At 39.6% G+C, this 20,696-nt stretch overlaps 2 protein-coding genes across 2 annotated transcripts; one reads left to right on the plus strand and one right to left on the minus strand.

The window, feature by feature from the left end:
• Positions 1-1,109: 1,109 nt before the first annotated feature.
• Positions 1,110-18,854, plus strand: LOC121628909 (transmembrane protease serine 9-like). The gene is made up of 10 exons (XM_041968320.1): positions 1,110-1,212; positions 4,269-4,289; positions 4,531-4,690; positions 4,960-5,228; positions 6,004-6,149; positions 6,234-6,543; positions 6,770-6,941; positions 7,316-7,569; positions 9,784-9,881; positions 17,453-18,854. Exons 1-10 carry the CDS (start codon positions 1,158-1,160, stop codon positions 17,792-17,794), a joined length of 1,827 nt encoding a protein of 608 aa, XP_041824254.1. The 5' UTR covers positions 1,110-1,157; the 3' UTR covers positions 17,795-18,854.
• On the minus strand, positions 13,504-15,321 carry LOC121628916. Its single transcript, XM_041968331.1, has 3 exons — positions 15,074-15,321; positions 14,631-14,913; positions 13,504-14,512 (listed from the first exon to the last, which is right to left on the minus strand). Exons 1-3 carry the CDS (start codon positions 15,202-15,204, stop codon positions 14,111-14,113), a joined length of 816 nt encoding a protein of 271 aa, XP_041824265.1. The 5' UTR covers positions 15,205-15,321; the 3' UTR covers positions 13,504-14,110.
• Positions 18,855-20,696: the final 1,842 nt, after the last annotated feature.

Below are 20,696 nucleotides of genomic sequence, written 5' to 3' on the forward strand. Positions count from 1 at the left end.
GCTGTTATTACCTGAAGTCATGGAGAGTCTGTTGGGATTTCTGCTCACCTGGTTTAATGTTCTGTAACATTGCCTAAATTCATTTATAGTTATTAAATATTAAATTAATTAATAACATTACATGAATAAAAATACATTAAAACATTTAAAAATTAATACTTGCATAAAAGTAAATTAAAACAAATGAATAATATCAATTAATTACATAAAAGAGATTAAATAAAATTTATGACAATAAGCATCAAATGGGTCAGTGATCACACTGAAAAAAGAGACTATAAAATAAAAAATGTTTTGTTAACAAATGGTGGAGATAACAAGTAATAATCTTTAAGTGAATTTATCAAGCTCTTCATTCCCAACACCTCAACTACGCTGTAAGAACATTTACTGTACATAAAAGAGAATGTCCTGCAGACAATGACCAGGACTTTAAAGTCATTTATAGACACAGAAAGTAAAATTCTGTACTTCCATAGTTTATGCCCTCTTGCATTCACAGACATGTCTGTTGATCCGAAAATTGAAACTTCTGTTTTTCTATAGCCGTTACATTCAGGGATGATACCACATTGTACAAAAAAGAGAGAATATTTTAATCAAATTAAAACATTTCCTTAAACTAGATTGAATTGAATTTTGTTTATCCAACATCTATTATTCAGTTATTGTCTAGCATCATTTAAATTCCGAGTTAAACACATCGATTCTTCTTCTAACCAGGACACATTGCTTCCATCTACCATTGAATGGTGAAACTCATGGTTTGGAGGTGGTGGTGTGTGTCACTTCCTGTACTACACTACACTCATGGTGTCAACTAAACATCCCATTACCATTGTCTGAATATAAACACTGATAGAGGGTAACAATCACAAAAGGTTAAGTTCCTGCTCAATGTGAATAAAAGTTGAAAATCATTTGAATGTGATTGATAGGTATATAAAAATGTTGCTCTGTAAAGAAAGCTGTTTGTTGAGGTAAGTAGCAGGTAAACGACTGTTCTTTTCACTATTTACTGTTTGTAATTCCAGTGTAAACGATGATGTGTTGGGTGTGTCGTTGGATAGAGGGAGGCGTGTTGGTCTGACAGACGAGGGGAGGAGGAAGGCAGCTTATTTATAATAGAGCAGGTCGGGTGGAATGAATTTACAGAAATGGATTTGTACGGGCTGATCGTCATGGCGACTGTGCTGACTCTGCAGATACCAGGTAAGACCTGTCAGTGGTGCACACCTGGACCAGTTTCACAGGCAAGGTTTATGTTTTATAAAAATATGTAAATACAACAACAATGGTAAGAAAAGAATTCAAAATGTGGAACATCCTGAGTAAGATCTTAAAACGTGATTACAGCTCCTATCTCTGACTTTTAGAACACAGAGGTTTTTATTAGGGCCTGAGGGCTAAAAAAAAACTTTCAAAGATCATGTTGAAGCAGGGAAGTGTGTTAACGCACTGGAAAGTTATGAAATGCTTAAGATAAGAAATAAAGGGTATTTTTCTTGATAGAATCCATATTCTTGACTTGAAGCTTTCTTAAGAAGTCACCTTCAGAACTGTGTTTTAAAGAGACTCAGTCACGATGTGTTCAAGGAGTAAAATGCTGATTCAGGTCTACGACTGTGCTATAATCCACCTTTCTGGATGAAAAATCAATCAATCAGACTTTTTCGACATATTTTAACTCACAGTAGTTTACAGAAAAGCCTGAAATTCCTTTTGTGTTACTCTCTCTATTGTTTCTCTCAGTCGTCTAATTTGAGCCTACAGTGTGAGAGGAAAAATAAAATGAAATAAAACGTAGCTAGAAAATTAATTTAAAAATTTAACAAAGCATAAAATAAAATTACAAATACCTTAAAATACTAATTAAAATTCCATAAAAGCTAAATCAAGATGTAGATAAATGTCAATTTAAATAAAAGTTAAGTTAAAAAACAAAGTATAGATTAAGTTTAACTGAATTTAGCTCAATTTAGTTGAATTTTGGATCATACCAAATAAAGCAGGCTAATTACAAAGAAAATTACTTATTAAAAACATTTTAGTGTGTTTTAAATTGAGAGGAAAAAAGCTCATTATAACAACTAATACTTTTCTAAACATGTCAAAGAGTTCAACAGCAGCAGAGAATTAAAAACCAATAAAACAACTCAAGATAACAATATGAAACATAAAGAATCAATAATATTATGCATAAAGAAGCGCTTCCAACTAAGTTACAGAGCTCTAACTCAGAAAAGAGGAAACAAGTCAGCCAGATTAGAAGCAGCAGAATATGTAATCTATTTATCAGAAAAAAATTCCTCTGCAACAATTAAAGCTTTAAAGGCGAGCAGGAAGATTTAATCGTAAATCTAACAGGTAGCCAGTGAAGGGGTCATGTGATGAGTTTTTCTCCAGTTTAGAATCAATAGTAGTTGACAAAGAGAGTGCTGGTTGGTACCTGAGTACATTTAATTACACAAGTCAAGGTTAGGAAAGACTAATCTCTGCAGAACTTTTAAATAAATGGGCAGATTTTATCTTTAAAAACAGACTGAACTCCATGTTTGACCTGAGCATCAGAACTAAGGTTAGACTCGGATGTTCCTGTCGGCTTTCAGCGGTACGGCTGAGATTATCTGAAAGACTGACAAAACTAGTAGATGTAAAAGTGACATCTTTGTCAGACTAGTTTCAGTTGCTGTAGTTGCTCATTTTATTTAGCTATTTCATACTTAATAACTTCACAATTAAATTGATAATGAAAAGTAAAATTTCAGGATTTAATTGAGAATGTTTTTTTGGCATAAATAAGGCTAACAGCTGTTTTACTTCTCTTGATGCATACTGTGGCAAATTTGAGACAAACCACTTCTGGCCTTTCTAACAATTTCATTTAATTTCATTTAATTTATGATTTGTATATATTTATTTATTGTTCTAGTTCTACAGTCATTGTGAATTATTTATTTAACATTTAATTATAGTTTGTATCATTTCTTTTCCAGTCATTTTTCCCTGTAGTTATTTGTTTTTTATATAATTGTAAATAAATGAAGGTGTACCATGTAGTTTTCCATTATGACTGCTCAGATAAATCAGAGAAACTGGATGGTTTTGTCATGTGAGGAATCCACATCTTGTGTGTCTCTGACCACATGACTGAAACCTATGATACTGAGCAGTAAGACAATGGTAGAGAAGGAAAAGTCCACTGGACTGAAACAGGAAATCAAGTAGGTGGACAGACAGGTACAGCGTATCCATGACGGCTGCATGATGACACACAAATAGAGCTGCATTGTGTGTTTCCTGTCAACTTAAATAGGTGGTTCCCAAACTGGGGGGCAGGTAATGAAGAAAGACCACAGTGTGTTGTATTTCTCAAAATATCAGCATCTGAAGAGAAGCAAAACAAGCTAAACTGCTTCTTGGGACTTCTCATCCTGAGCACAAAGAAAAGCCTCTTGATAACTTTAGAAATACACTACTCACCTACCAGAGTTGTTTTACTAAAGCAGCATTTGTCTAATTGAAATCTCCTTATTGTTGAAAAGAGAGATCCTACAGAAAAACTTTGAGGACCACTGCCTTAAAAAGACAGACCAGTGTAAGACAGTTAGACACAACAGTGTTAAAGGTGAAAGACTTGCAGAGCACATCAGCACTTCATCTGACAATATAAAAACAGCAATGTATACAATGTACACAACAGTATATTTCCTCACATAAAATAGCTGTAGAGCATTAAAATCATCAGGGACAGCTCTGAAAAGATGTGTTTTGGTGAGTTTTTCAGAGCAATCATGGATGTATTTGGGGAGTGAATTAAGGTAATAGAAAGGTTAGTATCAGAGAGGCAGAGATCCCAGGACAGAGAGTAGTCAAATAGGAGGGAGGCAGGTTATAGAGGGCTTGAATGTGAGGAGGAGGATTTTGAATTGAATTTGTTGTAGAACAGGAAAGCCAGTGGAGTCTCTGGAGGATGGCGGTGATGTGGTCAGAGGAAGAGGTGTGAGTAAGGAGACGAGCAGCAGAGTTTTGAATGTATTAAAGTTAGTTTAAAACTTTGTGTGATGAGCCGTACAGGAAGTTATTGCAGTAGTCAAGGATGTGACAAAAGCATGATGAGGGTTTCAGCTGCAGAAAAGGGAAGAGATGGATGGATAGGGGTGATGTAATTTTAGGTGGAAGAATGCTGTTTTTGTCAAGTTCAGCCGACATTGCGGACAATGAAGTCAGATTTGTTTGACTTTTTCTGTTTGTTTTCTATTTTTCAGAGTCTGAGTCCCAACCTGATGGTGAGTTAATGCTTCTGTGAAAAATTAACATCCTTTTCTCTGGTGTCATTTTTACATTTTCATACTGTTTTTAAATCCTGTCAAACAGAATGTCATACAAAGAGTGAAAACAGTTAAACATCATGAAGTAAAATCAGTTTACTGCAGTTTTTCTGCATCAGGCTGCAGGATGTGTTCCTCTGAGTGCACGCAGCCTGCAGGTAATCCATAGAGGAGTGTTTTAATACCCATTTCTCCTCAGTTTGTGGCCGGTCCCCGCGTAACACCAGGATTGTTGGAGGACAGGATGCTCCTGCAGGCAGCTGGCCCTGGCAGGCTAGTCTCCATAGACCTACACACTTCTGTGGAGGATCCCTCATCAACAAACTGTGGGTGCTGTCTGCGGCTCACTGTTTTTCAAGGTGAGCAACAAAGATGGAACCAAACATACTTTTACTGTTGATCAGGCTGGAAATCAGTCAGGTGTTGTGTTCTTCAGGTCTCCATAGAAAAAGCAAAGTAAACACACTGTTTACAGCTTGTCCTTCAGAACTTTCCATGTTTAGTCCAAGTAGTTCCAGAAAGAAATAGTAGACTTCTGTGGAAAAAAAAAAAAAAGAAAAAAGCTCAAATAAAACTTAGCCAGTCAACAGTTTAAAATAACTTGTCCTCTCTCTTCTGATAATATCAGTTCCAACCCAGCTGGTCTGAAAGTGATTCTGGGTCTTCAGAGTCAAGAGGGAGTCAACAGCAATAAGCAGACTTTTAATGTAGCTCAGATCATCGTTCATCCTAGCTACAACTCCGGAACAAGTGATAACGACATAGCCCTCCTACAGCTCTCTACACCTGTAACTTTTACCGATTACATTTCACCGGTCTGCCTGGCAGCCTCAGACAGCACCTACTTCAGTGGAGTTAACACCTGGGTCACCGGCTGGGGAAATACTGCGAGTGGAGGTAGGTTAATGTTAACTTGTTACAGTATTATCATGTAAATAATAAAAGAAACATCTCTATTCAAATAAAGTGTAACTATGTGGTTGAAATAATATACATTGTGTTAAATAATGTAAATTTAAATGCTAGTTAGTTAAATTACTTATATTTTGTACATAAGTTAATGACAACAAGCATTTACTAGAATAAATGATGTTAGATGTTTTGTCTTCATTTGAAGTGTTCAGTTTGTTCTGATGATGACAGAAAAGGAGATGTTTTTAAAGCTGGAGTGCAGAACTTTTACATTTAGGTGAAGACCTTGTATACTGTAGAATTTTGCTGATGCTCAATAAAACCAGTTGGTTCACAGGAAACTCTGACTGTATAAAAATATTATTGCACATTTATAGAAATTACATTTGACACTGCAATAGCCTAAGTTTAAATCTGCTTAAAAGAATAATAAAAAAAGGTAAAATAATTAAATATTTTTTAAAAATATAAATGAAAAGATATGAATTTTAATACAAAAAGGAAATAAATGTGTTCGTGAAAAATAAAATTACCAAAATAAAAAATTAACAGAAATATATAAAGAAATAAACAAATAAATGGAAAACCGAAGAGTAGTCCTTCATATTTCCACATTTTTATTGTTTCATTTATAGTTTTATTTTTTTATAATATTGTTTAGATACAGAGTTGTTGTTTTTTTGTATACTGGGTGAGTCTACTTTATTTTTACCAACACATATTTTCTAACATGTTTATGTAACTGGATTTGTTCCCTTAGTGTCCCTCCCTTCTCCACAAAATCTCATGGAGGTTCAGGTGCCAATTGTGGGGAACAGACAGTGTAACTGTGATTATGGAGCAGGCAGAATCACTGACAACATGCTGTGTGCCGGGCTAGCTGCAGGAGGGAAGGACTCCTGCCAGGTACTTTTTTTTAAACACATTTTTATCAGAAATTAACTCGCTGCAAAGATTCTTTCTCCTCAAGGCATGATTCTGTTTTCAAAGGGAGACTCAGGAGGTCCGCTGGTGAGCAAGCAGGGCGGCGTTTGGGTTCAAGGGGGAGTCGTCAGTTTTGGAATAGGATGTGCTCTACCTAATTTCCCAGGAGTCTATACTAGAGTGTCCCAGTATGTGAACTGGATCCAAAGCCAGATAACCAGCAACCAGCCTGGCTTCATCACCTTCTCATCCTCTGGAACTGATAGTGACCTTAACGTCTCATGCAAAGACGTGCCACCAATTTCAGTCACCATCACTACAACCACCACTACAACCACAACTACAACCACCCTTGCTCAAACAACAACACCTGCACGTGAGTAGCTTTCTATCTTTCTTTTCTTTGACCTTATGTTAAACATGTATATTTATTCATTATAACAGCTTCATGCATATTTTGAACTCTTACAAATTCTCCCAAAATGTAACCTGGCATGTTTATATGTGTGTGTCTGAATAAAGTCTGGGTAAATAAATAAATTTGTGCTGACAGATCGGATCTGTACCAGACATTTACTGTGACATCTGGATTTTCTCTCCAGCTGTGGTTTGTGGACGAGCCCCGCTGAATTCTCGTATTTTGGGGGGAAGCTCTGTAGTGAGGGCCGGCGAGTGGCCATGGATGGCGAGCCTGCTGCATAATGGAACGCATGTTTGTGGTGGGACGCTGGTGGCCAAGGACTCTGTGCTGACCAACGCCAACTGCTTCTCAGGGTGAGTTATAGCTGAGGCTGATAAGTGAATGCAGGAGAGTCGTTTTAGATCAGGGATGTCAAACTCCAGTTCTCGAGGGCTGGTATCCTGCAGGTTTTCATCGTTTCCCTGATCTAACACTCCTGACTGAAATTAATGGGTTATTGTGAAGAAGTTGACAAGAAGCTGTTGGATCCATTTGATTTTATTCAGGTGTGTTGGAGCAAGTAAATAACTAACCAGCAGGACAGTAGCCCTTGAGGACCGGAGTTTGACACCCCTGTTTTAGATAGATAGAAGTGATGAGCAAAAAAAATTAGATCCTTAAAAACAAATCCTGAAAAGACCCAGTATTTTATCTTCCGTCCTTATTTAGCTCTTCTTCTCTCCCACAGACCCTTCGTGGCCTCTGAGTGGGCGGTCGTGTTGGGTCGCTTAAAGCAGAATGGATCAAATCCCTCTGAAGTTTCATTTAATGTGATAAATATCACTCTGAGCAACCTGACTGGGACCAACATAGCAGTACTCAAACTGTCAGCCCAGCCCACCCTGAATAACTTCATCCAGCCCATCTGTCTGGACAATGGACAAACCTTCCCTGTGGGCTTGACATGCTGGGCTGCCGGCTGGAGCTCTGGGACAGGAGGGGGTAAGTTAGCAGCACAAAGAAGTGTTAATTTTATCAGCCATTTTTAAATTTAGTCTCAGGTTTAGTCCAATTTCAGTCGCGCTTATTAGTTTTCATCATATTTAGTCAACCTCATCCTGTTTTTATTTAGTGAAGTTTTAGTCGACTATGAGTCGAGCATTTAAGTCTTTATTTTAGTCCAAGAAAACATAATTTTATTTTTCTAGTTTTAGTCAACAAAAACTGTCAACATTTTAGTCCAGTTTTAGTCAGCACAATCATTCTACCCTTTTACTTCTTTTGTCAGCAGATAATATTTAACATTGTTTGTAGTATATTACATTGTTAGTTAGTAGTTAGTAGAACATTGTTAAATGAAGTTTAACATTGTTAAACTACATTTAACAATAAATTTAAAACTCATATTTAAAAGATAACTATCATATTTTATGCAGAAATAATTGCAGGCATTTTTATGTTTACATGCATTTATTTATATTAATATCGATACCAATTCAGATCAAATGTCCTTGTGATGGTAACCTGAAGACAAACAGAACAGCATTTTATGTCACCAAATAAATACATTGGGATGCTGCTCCTAAAGCAGTGGTTCCCAACCCTTTTTAGCTTGGAAGCACATTTAGATATAATTAAACTCTGGCGACCCCAGACATTCAAAACACAATTTTACTTACTTTTACTTAGGCTATGTCATGTATGAAAATGAAGGTTAAAGTTGTTTTGAATTAAGTGTGGTGTATTATTTTATTTTATCTAGATGATTTGTTTTAGTAAGTTTTAGTTTTTAGTTTGCATCCATGTGTAGCTGCCAAGGTGTTTTGTGTTCATTATAGTTCAGTTGCAGCTCCTATATTAGCTCATACTTCTGTCTGCTTTAAATAAACCTGCTGAAAACATAGTTCCCCAACCAGTATAACGTATCTAAGTTAGCATAAATTCAACTTCACACACAATTCTACCAACAAGTGGCTACTATCGCTATGAGCTACGAAGCTAGTAAATTAGCCAGCGGTTTGCGGTTGATTTAATGTTATTGTAACATTACAGGTTTAATGTTACGTTATAAACAACCACCACCAAACTTTTTGTTAACTTACCACGATGTCTTTGTTGTGAACTGCGACGTGTCTCTTCAGATTTGTTGTGTTCTTTCCGGCTACCTTGTGCCCACATTCCTTCCCTTCGACTAAAATCAAGCATAAGGTTTTTTTTCTCCACTTCAATGTAGCGAAAATGGGTCCATATATCACGTCTTCTCTTTTTCTTGGGCATGTGTGTGTGTGATTGGTGGAAGAGCCAAGGAGGAGGCGGAGGAGGAGAGAGGATTTGACAAAATCACATCATATAATGATATAATATTTTCGTCTCGTCTTTGTTCGTGAACTAAAATGTCCATAGATTTTAGACCAGTTTTTATTCAGTAAACTAGATTTTCGTCTCGTCTTTATTAGTCCATGAAAATGCATTCTGATTTAGTCCCAGTTATTGTTTATTAATGGGGGTTTTAGTCTCGTCTAGTCTAGTTTTCGTCCGGTATAAAATGTACATTGAAGAAAATATTTTTGCCTAGTTTTCGTTAACAAAATTAACACTAGCGCAAAGGCTGAAACAGTGATGCTACCTGTCCTGGATTAAAGACGGAGGGTATTGCAAAGTTAGGAATATTTATGGCGCATTCACACTGGTACTGTTTAGTTCACTTTACACAAACCCTGGTCTGCTTCCATGGATAGTTCAATTTGTTTGGAGCTATTTTGCGCCTTTGAAGCCCATTTATGCTCCTTTTATGTACTTTTACATACGTAAATAGTTAGATCCATTTCAAATTCATACTTTATGCATCCCAACTATGTTAGCATAGTTGTTAGCCAGTACATCCATCAGAGGGCAGTGCAGAGTTCAGAATTCACCTCTAAGTTCTGACATAATTTTCAGACTATAGAAAATTTGTTGACAGTGGATGAGATCATGAAAACATTCATTCTCAGAGAAAGACATAAAAAGAGCACATCAGCTATACTGCCCAATACTGCCCCTGCAGTTTCTGGTGGTATTACTCTGTTTGCTCTGTCAGGATATGCATCCCCAAGGGCCCTGAAAACAGACAAAATTATGCACATAAAGGACACAGAAGACAGACAAAATGCTCAAAATCTGCCTTTTGCAAGCATAAATGGGCCTTTAGTCATACATTTTTTCTTTCAAATTTAGATGAGAAAATTCTGCAGGAGTTCAAGACTTCAGTGCAAAACTGTGGAAATGCATCAACAAGCGACAGCATTTGTACCGATGTGTTTACACTGGGGACGGTAAGTTATGAGTTTATTATAAATAATCATTCACCATTTAATGATAAGTTTTTGTTTTTTTTGTAGGCCACGTATCACAAAGGGTAAGGATTACTTAATCTAATAGGCAATAAAACTGAACACATAAGCTTCCACTCGTCATTAAGACCGAACAGACTAACCTTACATACATCACTGTCTTAACAGACAGAAATCTAATCATTAACATTATATATCTTAGCCTTGTTGGAGTAAACCTTAAGGTACTTATAAATTCCCACAATTTTAGTTACTAGATACAGTTCCCACTAACTTCTTTTACCTGAGGTTTCCTCCAGCGCGTTCTTTGGTGGATCAAAATATGACAGACTACTTCTCTCAAGTTAACCAATTTATTAATTACAATTGATATGAGAAATGTGCAATTACAGAATCCTGGATTCGTATTATCTGTCCACTGAACTAATACAATACAGAGTCTGCTGCCCATTACAGTCAGAACTCCCTCTAACTGATCCTTGAATCCTTTATATATGGGTCTTGCTATACACAGTTTTGCTGACTAGTGCTGCAGTTGCAGAATTCGGGTCAGCAACAGTCACAGGTCCCGTGACCCCCATCTGCTTGTGTCCTAAAAAACAGGGACAAGAAGACAATACACAGACAAGCAGGAGATTTACTTTGGACTCCAGTTAACTTAAACATTTCCTTTAAGTCTATCATTTCACATGTTGCTTTACCGGCAGACACAATTAGTCAGCCCCTCACATGTTCTTCTCACTTACCCCTATATGAGCTTAAAGATAAGATATATTTAATATGATTAATAGAGTAAGAATATAAATGAAAATAAGTAGCACACTTAAGTAATTCCTTGATGAGTATCCCAATAGCCTCTAATACACATTGCATACAGCATGGAACCAAATCCATAGCAGGACTTAGGAGTTGGTTCCTCAAGCCTGTTACATACTCTGCGAGAAGCGAGAACTTTCTTCTTGTTTTCGAGGCCACAAGAACAAAATCTCGCCGACATGGTTGAGGACATCTTGTGGGTTGTTCTCGACACATTAGCCGAGCAGAACTTTCTTCTCGTGGGACAACTGTAGGATGGTAAGTTGAAACGAAGATAAAAGCGATCCATCCAATTGATCAATTGAATAAATACAGAAAATAACTGAGAGGGAAAAACAGTGGTTAGCATCCTGATGCTGATCCTAACAGCTGCAAGGAAAACGCAATTAACATAAAATAAAAATTAAATTGTCCAGATGTGTTAAATGAAAGGGAAATAAACCTGGTCAAAGCACAGGGACCCACTCCTTTCTCTTACTTTTGCAGGCGAATGGAGGTGCCTGAAACTGTTTAAAACTGTATACAACAATTTATGTAAGAAACCAATAAATACTGACATGCCAATTCATAAAGGAGGTCATATGCTGCTGCTGCTTAAGCATACCTTGTGTCCTGACTTTTCTGTTGAAGCCACTATGCAAGAGTTAGTCTTGAGTGTTAAATTCCACCACACAAAGGCCTCTGCTGCATGCTGCTCTCAGGTGTGGTGCATCAGTGAGGAAGACCTGAGTGAATTCCCCTCCCCCTTTTATATACTCTGCCCCCTTTCCTCAACTCTGCCTTCTATGCTCACAACTCATCATCCTACACTACAAAAAGTATTATGTGATTGGTCAAACATTTCAGGAGGGCATAGTTAACGTGGAAAGTTGTCGCGTCTACATTTCCCTCTGTTAAACAGTGGATGACAGACAGTTTTCTTTAATTTAATCAAGACAAAACTGAAACAGTTATCTTGGCACTAGAAAAATGCATGTCTGGGATAAAGGAGACACTTGGACCTCTTGGTTCTTTGGCTAAATCCTCTGTTAGGAACCTCGGTGTTACGACCACCGTCTAGGGGAAAGAAGGGCGCAACAAACGAGTGGATTAAAAGATTTTATTGTTGTGAACGGAAACGGAGATGCAACAGGTGGCACCCTCAAACCAGTGTTAGGTTTAGCGGAACTGCTGAAAGAAACAAAACCCCAAACAATTAGAACAAAAGGAAGCCCTCTAAGCAAAACAACAGAAACGAGGACTTATACCGGCGTCTTATTTACAGTTCACAGTTTCTTTAAACAAAATGCAGCAGTTCCAATAAACTAAAGATGGGTAATCTGAACCCAATATAATTTATCCTATCCTAGCCCAACACATGCTAACCTTAACTAATGACATAAAATACCCAGACAATTAGAACAAAAGGGAAACTTAAAGAGTAGCCACAAGGGCTGAGCACAATCTAATTACAAACAACACAGAGCACAATCTGGATTAACCCTGCCGAAATCACACTAATCTACACAACACCTTTCCACCACTATACCACAGAGGGCATACACACACAGACACTAAACCATCATTAACCCACTAAGCTGAGGGGAGGAAAACCCGTCTGCAGCAGACAGCTTCTCCCCCTAAAATGATCTCAACTGCTGTCCTTTATGTCTGGGTGGCGGGCAGGGTGCGGCCCTGGTTGGTCGGGGCTTGACCAGTCCAAGTGGAGGAGACGGAGGCTTGTGGGGTTCAGTCACTCAAACACTTGGATGCCGGAGCTGGGGTTTGCAAACCAGTAGAGCCACAGGTGGCAGCTATAAGTGGAGTCCGTAACACCCCCCTTTAGGTTAGATTTAAAATTTAGATTTAGATGTTCTATTTGACCATTATACATGTGGTTAAAAGTTATGTTAAATGTAGGAAAATGTAGGAAAAATGTGCTAAATGTGAGAAAAGTGAGATAAATAATGAAAATGTGTCAGCTACAACTTTTATACTGAATTTTTACACTTGGCGCCCCATACCTGAGGTCCTGTGACCAGGGCCTGCTGATGGGGACCCATACAAAGTAAAAAAAACTAAAGCAGATGGAGCTTCTGTTCAGTGGCCCCAGACTCTGAAAACTCTCTTAATTTGGACTTGAGATGGGTCGACTCTGTGGTCGCTTTTAAAAGTCAGTTAAAAACATCTTTTTAAATCTGCTCTTTATTCATTGTTTGTTTGTTTTTACATTGTTGGCTCTTGTGAAGCACTTTGTAATTTTACATCTTGAGGTGCTATATAAATAAAGTTTTACTTACTGATGGTTGAACGGATAGTTTTAATGAACAGCTGATCTACGTGGTGAGAATGTACAAAAATATCACATGTGGCATTTAAAGACAAACACACTGCCACATGTACAACCCATCCTGCCATGACGAAGTCCAAGTCACCTGTGACTTCCAGATCCACCTGCTGCGTGTGGTCTTTAATAGTTGAAATTGACTAAAACAGAGTCTTTTGTTATAAAAATTAATTTTATTAAGAAATCAAATTTATTTCCTGGTTAATAGTTTTTCTCTATTGCTTAAACACATTTCACGATACTGCCCTCACTTTTCACTAAACTCTAAACACAAAACACTTTTCTAAAGCTACGTACACTAAACCTCACAGTTTCTTTTCAAAACCAACCCATCACACCAAAACAGTTGCTCATATGCTCAAAAGCAAACTCTGACACCAAAATACCACTCAAGGCCTGCAAAAATGTAAACACTACTGAGCATCATTAACCACATTACCAAAAAAATTAAAAGCACAATTTTCACAGTGTGAGACTGTTCTTTTTACAGTTTCACAACTGCCAGGATGCATTTGAGCAACCCTTATTTATTCTCAAATATGTTTTGGGCATTTTCTATAGATTTGTGCATTTCATGGGAATAGTTACATAATGCAGAAAATGCAGTAATATCACAACTCAATGCAAAAATGAGTACTAAACTCCATGGAGGATCCATTACACACAATAGATACTGTACAGTAACAATTGAGAACACAATGTTCAGGGTGCGATTTCTTTTATTACAGTACGTTGAAAATTGACACAGTATGTTGTATGTTGACACCGAAATCATGGAGAGGCATCACGTCGTCGGGCTGGGTCGGGCCACAGGACCTCATCAACGTCACAGGCAATATTGTCCATAGCCAAACAACGTGGGAAGAATGCCCTGGCATGCCGCACCCAGCCTTGGAACGCCTCCACAGCCACATCATCACAGGCCAGGTCCATAGCCCTGAGAAGGTTCTCTCTAGTGTAAGGTTGGCGGTCATAGACCTTCCACCGCCATGCTGAGAAGAACTCCTCTATTGGGTTTAGGAACGGAGAGTAGGGTGGCAGACACACATTAATGAATTGCTGATTGATGTTAAACCACTCTGACCTGGATGCTGCGATGGAAGCTAACATTGTCCCAGAGGATGACGTATATGGGAAGATCAGCTGGCCCAGGAATCTGCTGGTCGTGGTGATCTGCTGGCCGAGCATTCAGGTGGTCATTGTCATGCAAAACATCTCTGAGCTCTCCTAGGAAGGTGAGGAGACGCTCAGTGTTGTAGGCACCAAGTTCAGCATGCCGGTGGAGAAGCCCTCTAGAACTCATGGCAGCGCAGAGAGTGATGTTTCCTCCACGTTGGCCGGGCACATCAACGATAGCTCTCTGTCCTATGATGTTACGGCCTCTCCTCCTCCTTTTTGTGAGGTTGAAGCCAGCCTCATCCACAAATATAAATTCATGGGGTCTGGCCATGGACTCCAACTGGAACATCCTCTGTGGAAACAAATAGCGTTTTCAGGTGTTCAGAAAGACAGTCAATAGAGCACATTACAGTACGACAGTATAGTATTGTATGTAAAGTACTGTAGGCCATGGATTGTACTGTACTTACTTGCACATACTGGTGACGGAGGTGTTTTATTCTTCCAGAGTTGCGCTCAAAGGGTACCCTATAGGCCTGCTTCATTCTTACTCTCTGGCGCTTGAGGACTCTGTCTATGGTTGTCAGGCTGACATTGTCAATGGTCGGAAAGTTCAAATTGTCACCAATGATCCTCTCCCGTATCTCCCGTAGTCTGATCACATTGTTCTCCCGAACCATATCCACAATGAGGACCTCTTGGGCTGGTGTGAATCTGGAAGCCCTCCCACCTGCAAATGGCAATCTTTCAACTCTAGAGAAACAAACATAGTCATTTGGTCAGAAATGGTCCTTGCAGTACACACTTTTACTGTAACCATGATTGCACTTGTCTGTATGTAGGTGCACTCCACTATACTACTGTATACTGTGAATATCTAGTGTAGTGACTAAAAAACTACTACATACAGTACCTGTTGTGTTCTCTGAAGGCCCGAATAATGGTGCCCACTGAGAATCTGCTGAGGTTTGGTTGGACTCGTTGTCCCGCTTCGGTCATTGTCATGCCGTGGACAATGACGTGGTCAATGACTGTTGCTCTCATTTCATCTGTAATGAAAATGCGTTGTCTTGCTTGCCCTCCTTCTCCTCTCGCTCCTTGGCCTGCTCCTCTTTGGACTGCTTCTCGCCCTCCTTGGCCCACTCCTCGGCCCGCTCCTCTCCCTCCTTGACCTGCTCCTCTCCCTCCTCGGCCCGCTCCTCTCCCTCCTCGGCCCGCTCCTCTGCCTCCTTGACCTGCTCCTCTGCCTCCTCGGCCCGCTCCTCTGCCTCCTCTGACACGAACTCCTCTGCCTCCTCTGACACAAACTCCTCTCCCTCCTCTGACACAAACTCCTCTTCTTCTGTCTTCATCATCCATTTTTGTTTTTGAACTTTCAGCAAACTGCACTGACTTATATAGGTGTGGTCACATCATTTGCAATAGGTGTTTTCAATTATGAGTCGTTGTGTTTACTGATTGGCACCAGGTATGTTCATTGTGTTCAAGTTTTGCTGATTGTGGGTAGCATTTTGCATCACATGAGCTTCACAATGCATATTGGAGCAGAGTTATATGCAAAATGTGTTTTAGCACGGCAATTTTTGTTTTGAGTTTTGAGAAAAAGGGGATGGGTTTTGTGAACAGTGTCTACAGGTGAATTGTGTTTGTGGTTGTGGCAAAAGGGGGGGAGTTTTACTAAATGTGTTTAGGCAACTGGTCATTTGGTTTAGAGTACTGGGTTTTGTGTTTTGGCAATAGAGAAAAACTGTAACACCTTTCAGACTCACCTGGAAGATTCATCAGATGCACCCCTTGCTCCGTAGGTGAACCGCTTCTTAAAATAAATCCCACAGCAGGTGAAAATTTGCCCTAAAACTGTAGAAGGTACAGTAGGCTATGTAATATGATTTTATTCTTGCCAGAGATTGGTATTCAGCAATCAGCAAACAAAAGAAGAAAGATACAAACAATTCTACGCTCATGTCATGAGCATGTTCATTAATCTGATGGAGAGTTTTTGTTAAACCTCAAGTAAAACTTAAGAACAAATTTAAGAAGATTCGTAAGACGATATTGGTGAATGAGGAATATTCTACTTTTCGAACTGGTCATGGAGTGCTGGCTAAGCTCAATACCGTTTCAATGATTCTGCAGGTGCAAAGGAGTGTCCAGTAGGTGCAAATGTTCTTTATGGGGTTAGAAAAAGCAAATGATCTTGTTGTTGGCTGCTCATTTTGGAGGTATGTGGCATACTGGGCTTGTTGCTGGAATAGCTGTCCATGTACAGCCATGTATGCTTTGGGTTCTGGGTTGGAGTTGGACACCTCCAGGGCTGCACTGTCACAGGCTGTTAACACTGTTATGGATATAATTTGTAGGCCCAGTCAGGAGGCAAAAAGTGCTTAGTTTGGTGCCCAGATAGCAAAGAATATTTGACCCAAATATGACCCCAATGTGCCTTTTTGCTTGCCCACATTTGGCCTTGACTTACAGCGTTAATGTGGGTGTGGCTGCCAAAGACTCAGCAACATGACCACCACATGCGGTCCACAAGAAAATTGCCACAATCTATGCCATACACCCAGTCATACAAGCTTTTAACTGTGTCAAAGTGTTTTTCATATAAGGATTAAAATGAAATGGGTACAAGATCTCCCTTTTCTGACCACATTGCTGGCTTCAAATGAGACTGAGACTCTACTATGCTATTTATTTGTTTGGCCTGGTGGTCTGGTGGACATACCAGTATACAAGCAATAACACATTGTTCACTTATGGAACTGTTGTGTCAAGAAAAGGGTTGTGAGTATTTCATGGTCATGGTCACAAGCTTCTGGCAACCTGTCCAGGCTGTACCCTGCCTCTTTTCTATTAGATGTTAGTACAGGCTCCAGCCCCCCTGCACACCAGCATTGGAAGAAGTGGGTATGGATGGATGGACGGATGGATGTTATGGAAGAGCTAACAAACTCAAAAGGGAAAGCTGTCAATCTATTGGTCGATCGACATTTCTAGTCTCACCTTTGGTCATGAGATGTGTGTAGGTATTGAGGGAACAATGTCACAGATAGGAAGGCATCCATTCATGAGGAAGAGAGTAGAATGAAGCCACTGGTTTTTATCAAAATTAGATTCTCAAGGTGATTCTCAGGGTGTAGCTCTACACAGGCTGTTTCCTGCCCGCTGCACATAAAAACTTTTCATAAAATGATACAGGTTACTGAAAATGATCAGTACAGCATATTTTATTAGATAGTACAATATTTTGTTAGATTAGACAAACTTTTAAGTCTGCATTCTGTTTATTCAGGGTGATTCTGGAGACCCACTCATGTGTGTGAAGGACGGCTCTTGGTACCAGGCGGCTGTGTTGTCGTTCACGGGAACCTCTGGAACCTCAAGCAGGCGAAAACGAGAGACTGCATTGATGGTGTTTGAAAAACTAACGCGCTTCCAGACCTTCCTGACTCGCTCACTGGGGACATTCTTGTCCCCTGTCTCTGCCACCAACAGCACCAGCAACAGCACCAGCAACAGCACAGCCTCCACTGCCGCCATAATGACAACCAACCAGGGCACTCCCATTCATTTCCCCTCCCTCTTCTGCCTCCATCTCCTCATCCTTGCCTTGTGTCTCCAACTCTTCTCATAGAAGAGTCCAGCTTCACCTTATTTACATGATGTGATGCACACAAATGAATGTAAAACGAAGCTTCAATGTGACACTTTAAAGGTTTAAACGGAGGTGATCTATGGCTTGACTCTGAGTAGAGATAGGAAGTTTAATCCGGCATTCAGGGATCCAGCTTTCAGAGTATTGATAACCTTTCAGCCCCAGTTTAAGCATGCATGTTGATGCACTACACAATGATGAAAGCATCCAGAAATACTTTGTGTTTCTGTGTTAAGAAATGCTATTTTTACTGTAAATTAATGCTTCTTTTTTTCCTCTGATGGTCAGCAGCCCTGCCAGATGGATGTTTATTGAAGGATGTTAAGATGAAGAATGTTCAAATCTGTACTGAAAATAATTCCTGTAGCATTACAGGATTTCATGATGCTTGAAGCAATATACATACACATATACATTGTTTTCTAAATCTGTACATTGGTAAAATGTGTGTCATCTTTATAGTTTATCTATTTATCAAATGTTCATCTGATAAATGGGACATTTATGGGACAACTGATTGCATCGTGGATTTTATTAAACTAATTTGGTGTAAATGGGTTTAGGAAACCATTTGTTAGATGTTACAGGAATTCTGCATCAGCTATGTGCCTGTCCATCATGTGAAAGATTTATAATATTATCATGTGGATTTTTATCTAAAATTCAAAGCACACAATGGTGAGTGCCAGTATTTGTACTAGAAATGATATTGATCAACCTGCACTGCATTAAATGATTATTTAACTGTTTATTTAACCAAGAGATAAAACCACTTTTACAGGGCTATATGTACATCAACATGATTACATGTACACACCACAGAAAACAAATAACAGCCATCAGAACTATAAGGGATGATAAATAAATGGGAATGTTGGTTTTGGGTCTACACAGGGAACACATTTGTTGTTTTAATGAGAAAGCAACAAAAAAACCTTTCTGTTGTTGTTATGATCAAAATCCTGATTGATTCTCTGACTTTATTTTGATTGATGAAATATCACAGTTTTTTAACACCAATAAAAGTAAAAACTCTGAGCATTTTCTGTGTATGATAATCTACAATTGTGCAGTAACTTACTCTGGTGTTAGGATTTCCCCTGACAAGTCGCAACCTCATCCCCCAAACTTTTCCCGATGAGAGGGTTTAACACCTGCACTTTTTCCACATTTAAAAAAAATAAAAAATGTATGTAGTTATAAACAAAAGTTGCAGCTCTACTCCTCTCTGTCTGCACTGCTTCTTCCTCTCCTGCTGTTTCGTGAATCATGACGCCTGTCAGTCATCAGCTAATCGGCTTTTCAGTTGCAAGAACTGTCTCTCGTGTTACATTTGCCAGACGGCATCAGCTCCAGACTCCTCAAGTCCTGCACAGATGAACTGTGTAGAGTTATGGAGCATGTCTTTACAGTTTTTCTCTATTGCCAAAACACAAAACCCAGTACTCTAAACCAAATGACCAGTTGCCTAAACACATTTAGTAAAACTCCCCCCCTTTTGCCACAACCACAAACACAATTCACCTGTAGACACTGTTCACAAAACCCATCCCCTTTTTCTCAAAACTCAAAACAAAATTTGCTGTGCTAAAACACATTTTGCATATAACTCTGCTCCAATATGCATTGTGAAGCTCATGTGATGCAAAATGCTACCCACAATCAGCAAAACTTGAACACAATGAACATACCTGGTGTCAATCAGTAAACACAACGACTCATAATTGAAAACACCTATTGCAAATGATGTGACCACACCTATATAAGTCAGTGCAGTTTGCTGAAAGTTCAAAAACAAAAATGGATGATGAAGACAGAAGAAGAGGAGTTTGTGTCAGAGGAGGGAGAGGAGTTTGTGTCAGAGGAGGCAGAGGAGTTCGTGTCAGAGGAGGCAGAGGAGCGGGCCGAGGAGGGAGAGGAGCAGGTCAAGGAGGGAGAGGAGCGGGCCGAGGAGTGGGCCAAAGAGGGCGAGAAGCAGTCCAAAGAGGAGCAGGCCAAGGAGCGAGAGGAGAAGGAGGGCAAGCAAGACAACGCATTTTCATTACAGATGAAATGAGAGCAACAGTCATTGTCCACGGCATGACAATGACCGAAGCGGGACAACGAGTCCAACCAAAACATCACTCTCTGCGCTGCCATGAGTTCTAGAGGGCTTCTCCACCGGCATGCTGAACTTGGTGCCTACAACACTGAGCGTCTCCTCACCTTCCTAGGAGAGCTCAGAGATGTTTTGCATGACAATGACCACCTGAATGCTCGGCCAGCAGATCACCACGACCAGCAGATTCCTGGGCCAGCTGATCTTCCCATATACGTCATCCTCTGGGACAATGTTAGCTTCCATCGCAGCATCCAGGTCAGAGTGGTTTAACATCAATCAGCAATTCATTAATGTGTGTCTGCCACCCTACTCTCCGTTCCTAAACCCAATAGAGGAGTTCTTCTCAGCATGGCGGTGGAAGGTCTATGACCGCCAACCTTACACTAGAGAGAACCTTCTCAGGGCTATGGACCTGGCCTGTGATGATGTGGCTGTGGAGGCGTTCCAAGGCTGGGTGCGGCATGCCAGGGCATTCTTCCCACGTTGTTTGGCTATGGACAATATTGCCTGTGACGTTGATGAGGTCCTGTGGCCCGACCCAGCCCGACGACGTGATGCCTCTCCATGATTTCGGTGTCAACATACAACATACTGTGTCAATTTTCAACGTACTGTAATAAAAGAAATCGCACCCTGAACATTGTGTTCTCAATTGTTACTGTACAGTATCTATTGTGTGTAATGGATCCTCCATGGAGTTTAGTACTCATTTTTGCATTGAGTTGTGATATTACTGCATTTTCTGCATTATGTAACTATTCCCATGAAATGCACAAATCT

This window comes from Melanotaenia boesemani, chromosome 2 (genome assembly GCF_017639745.1).
Source record: "Melanotaenia boesemani isolate fMelBoe1 chromosome 2, fMelBoe1.pri, whole genome shotgun sequence".
NCBI classification, from domain to species: Eukaryota; Metazoa; Chordata; class Actinopteri; order Atheriniformes; family Melanotaeniidae; genus Melanotaenia; species Melanotaenia boesemani.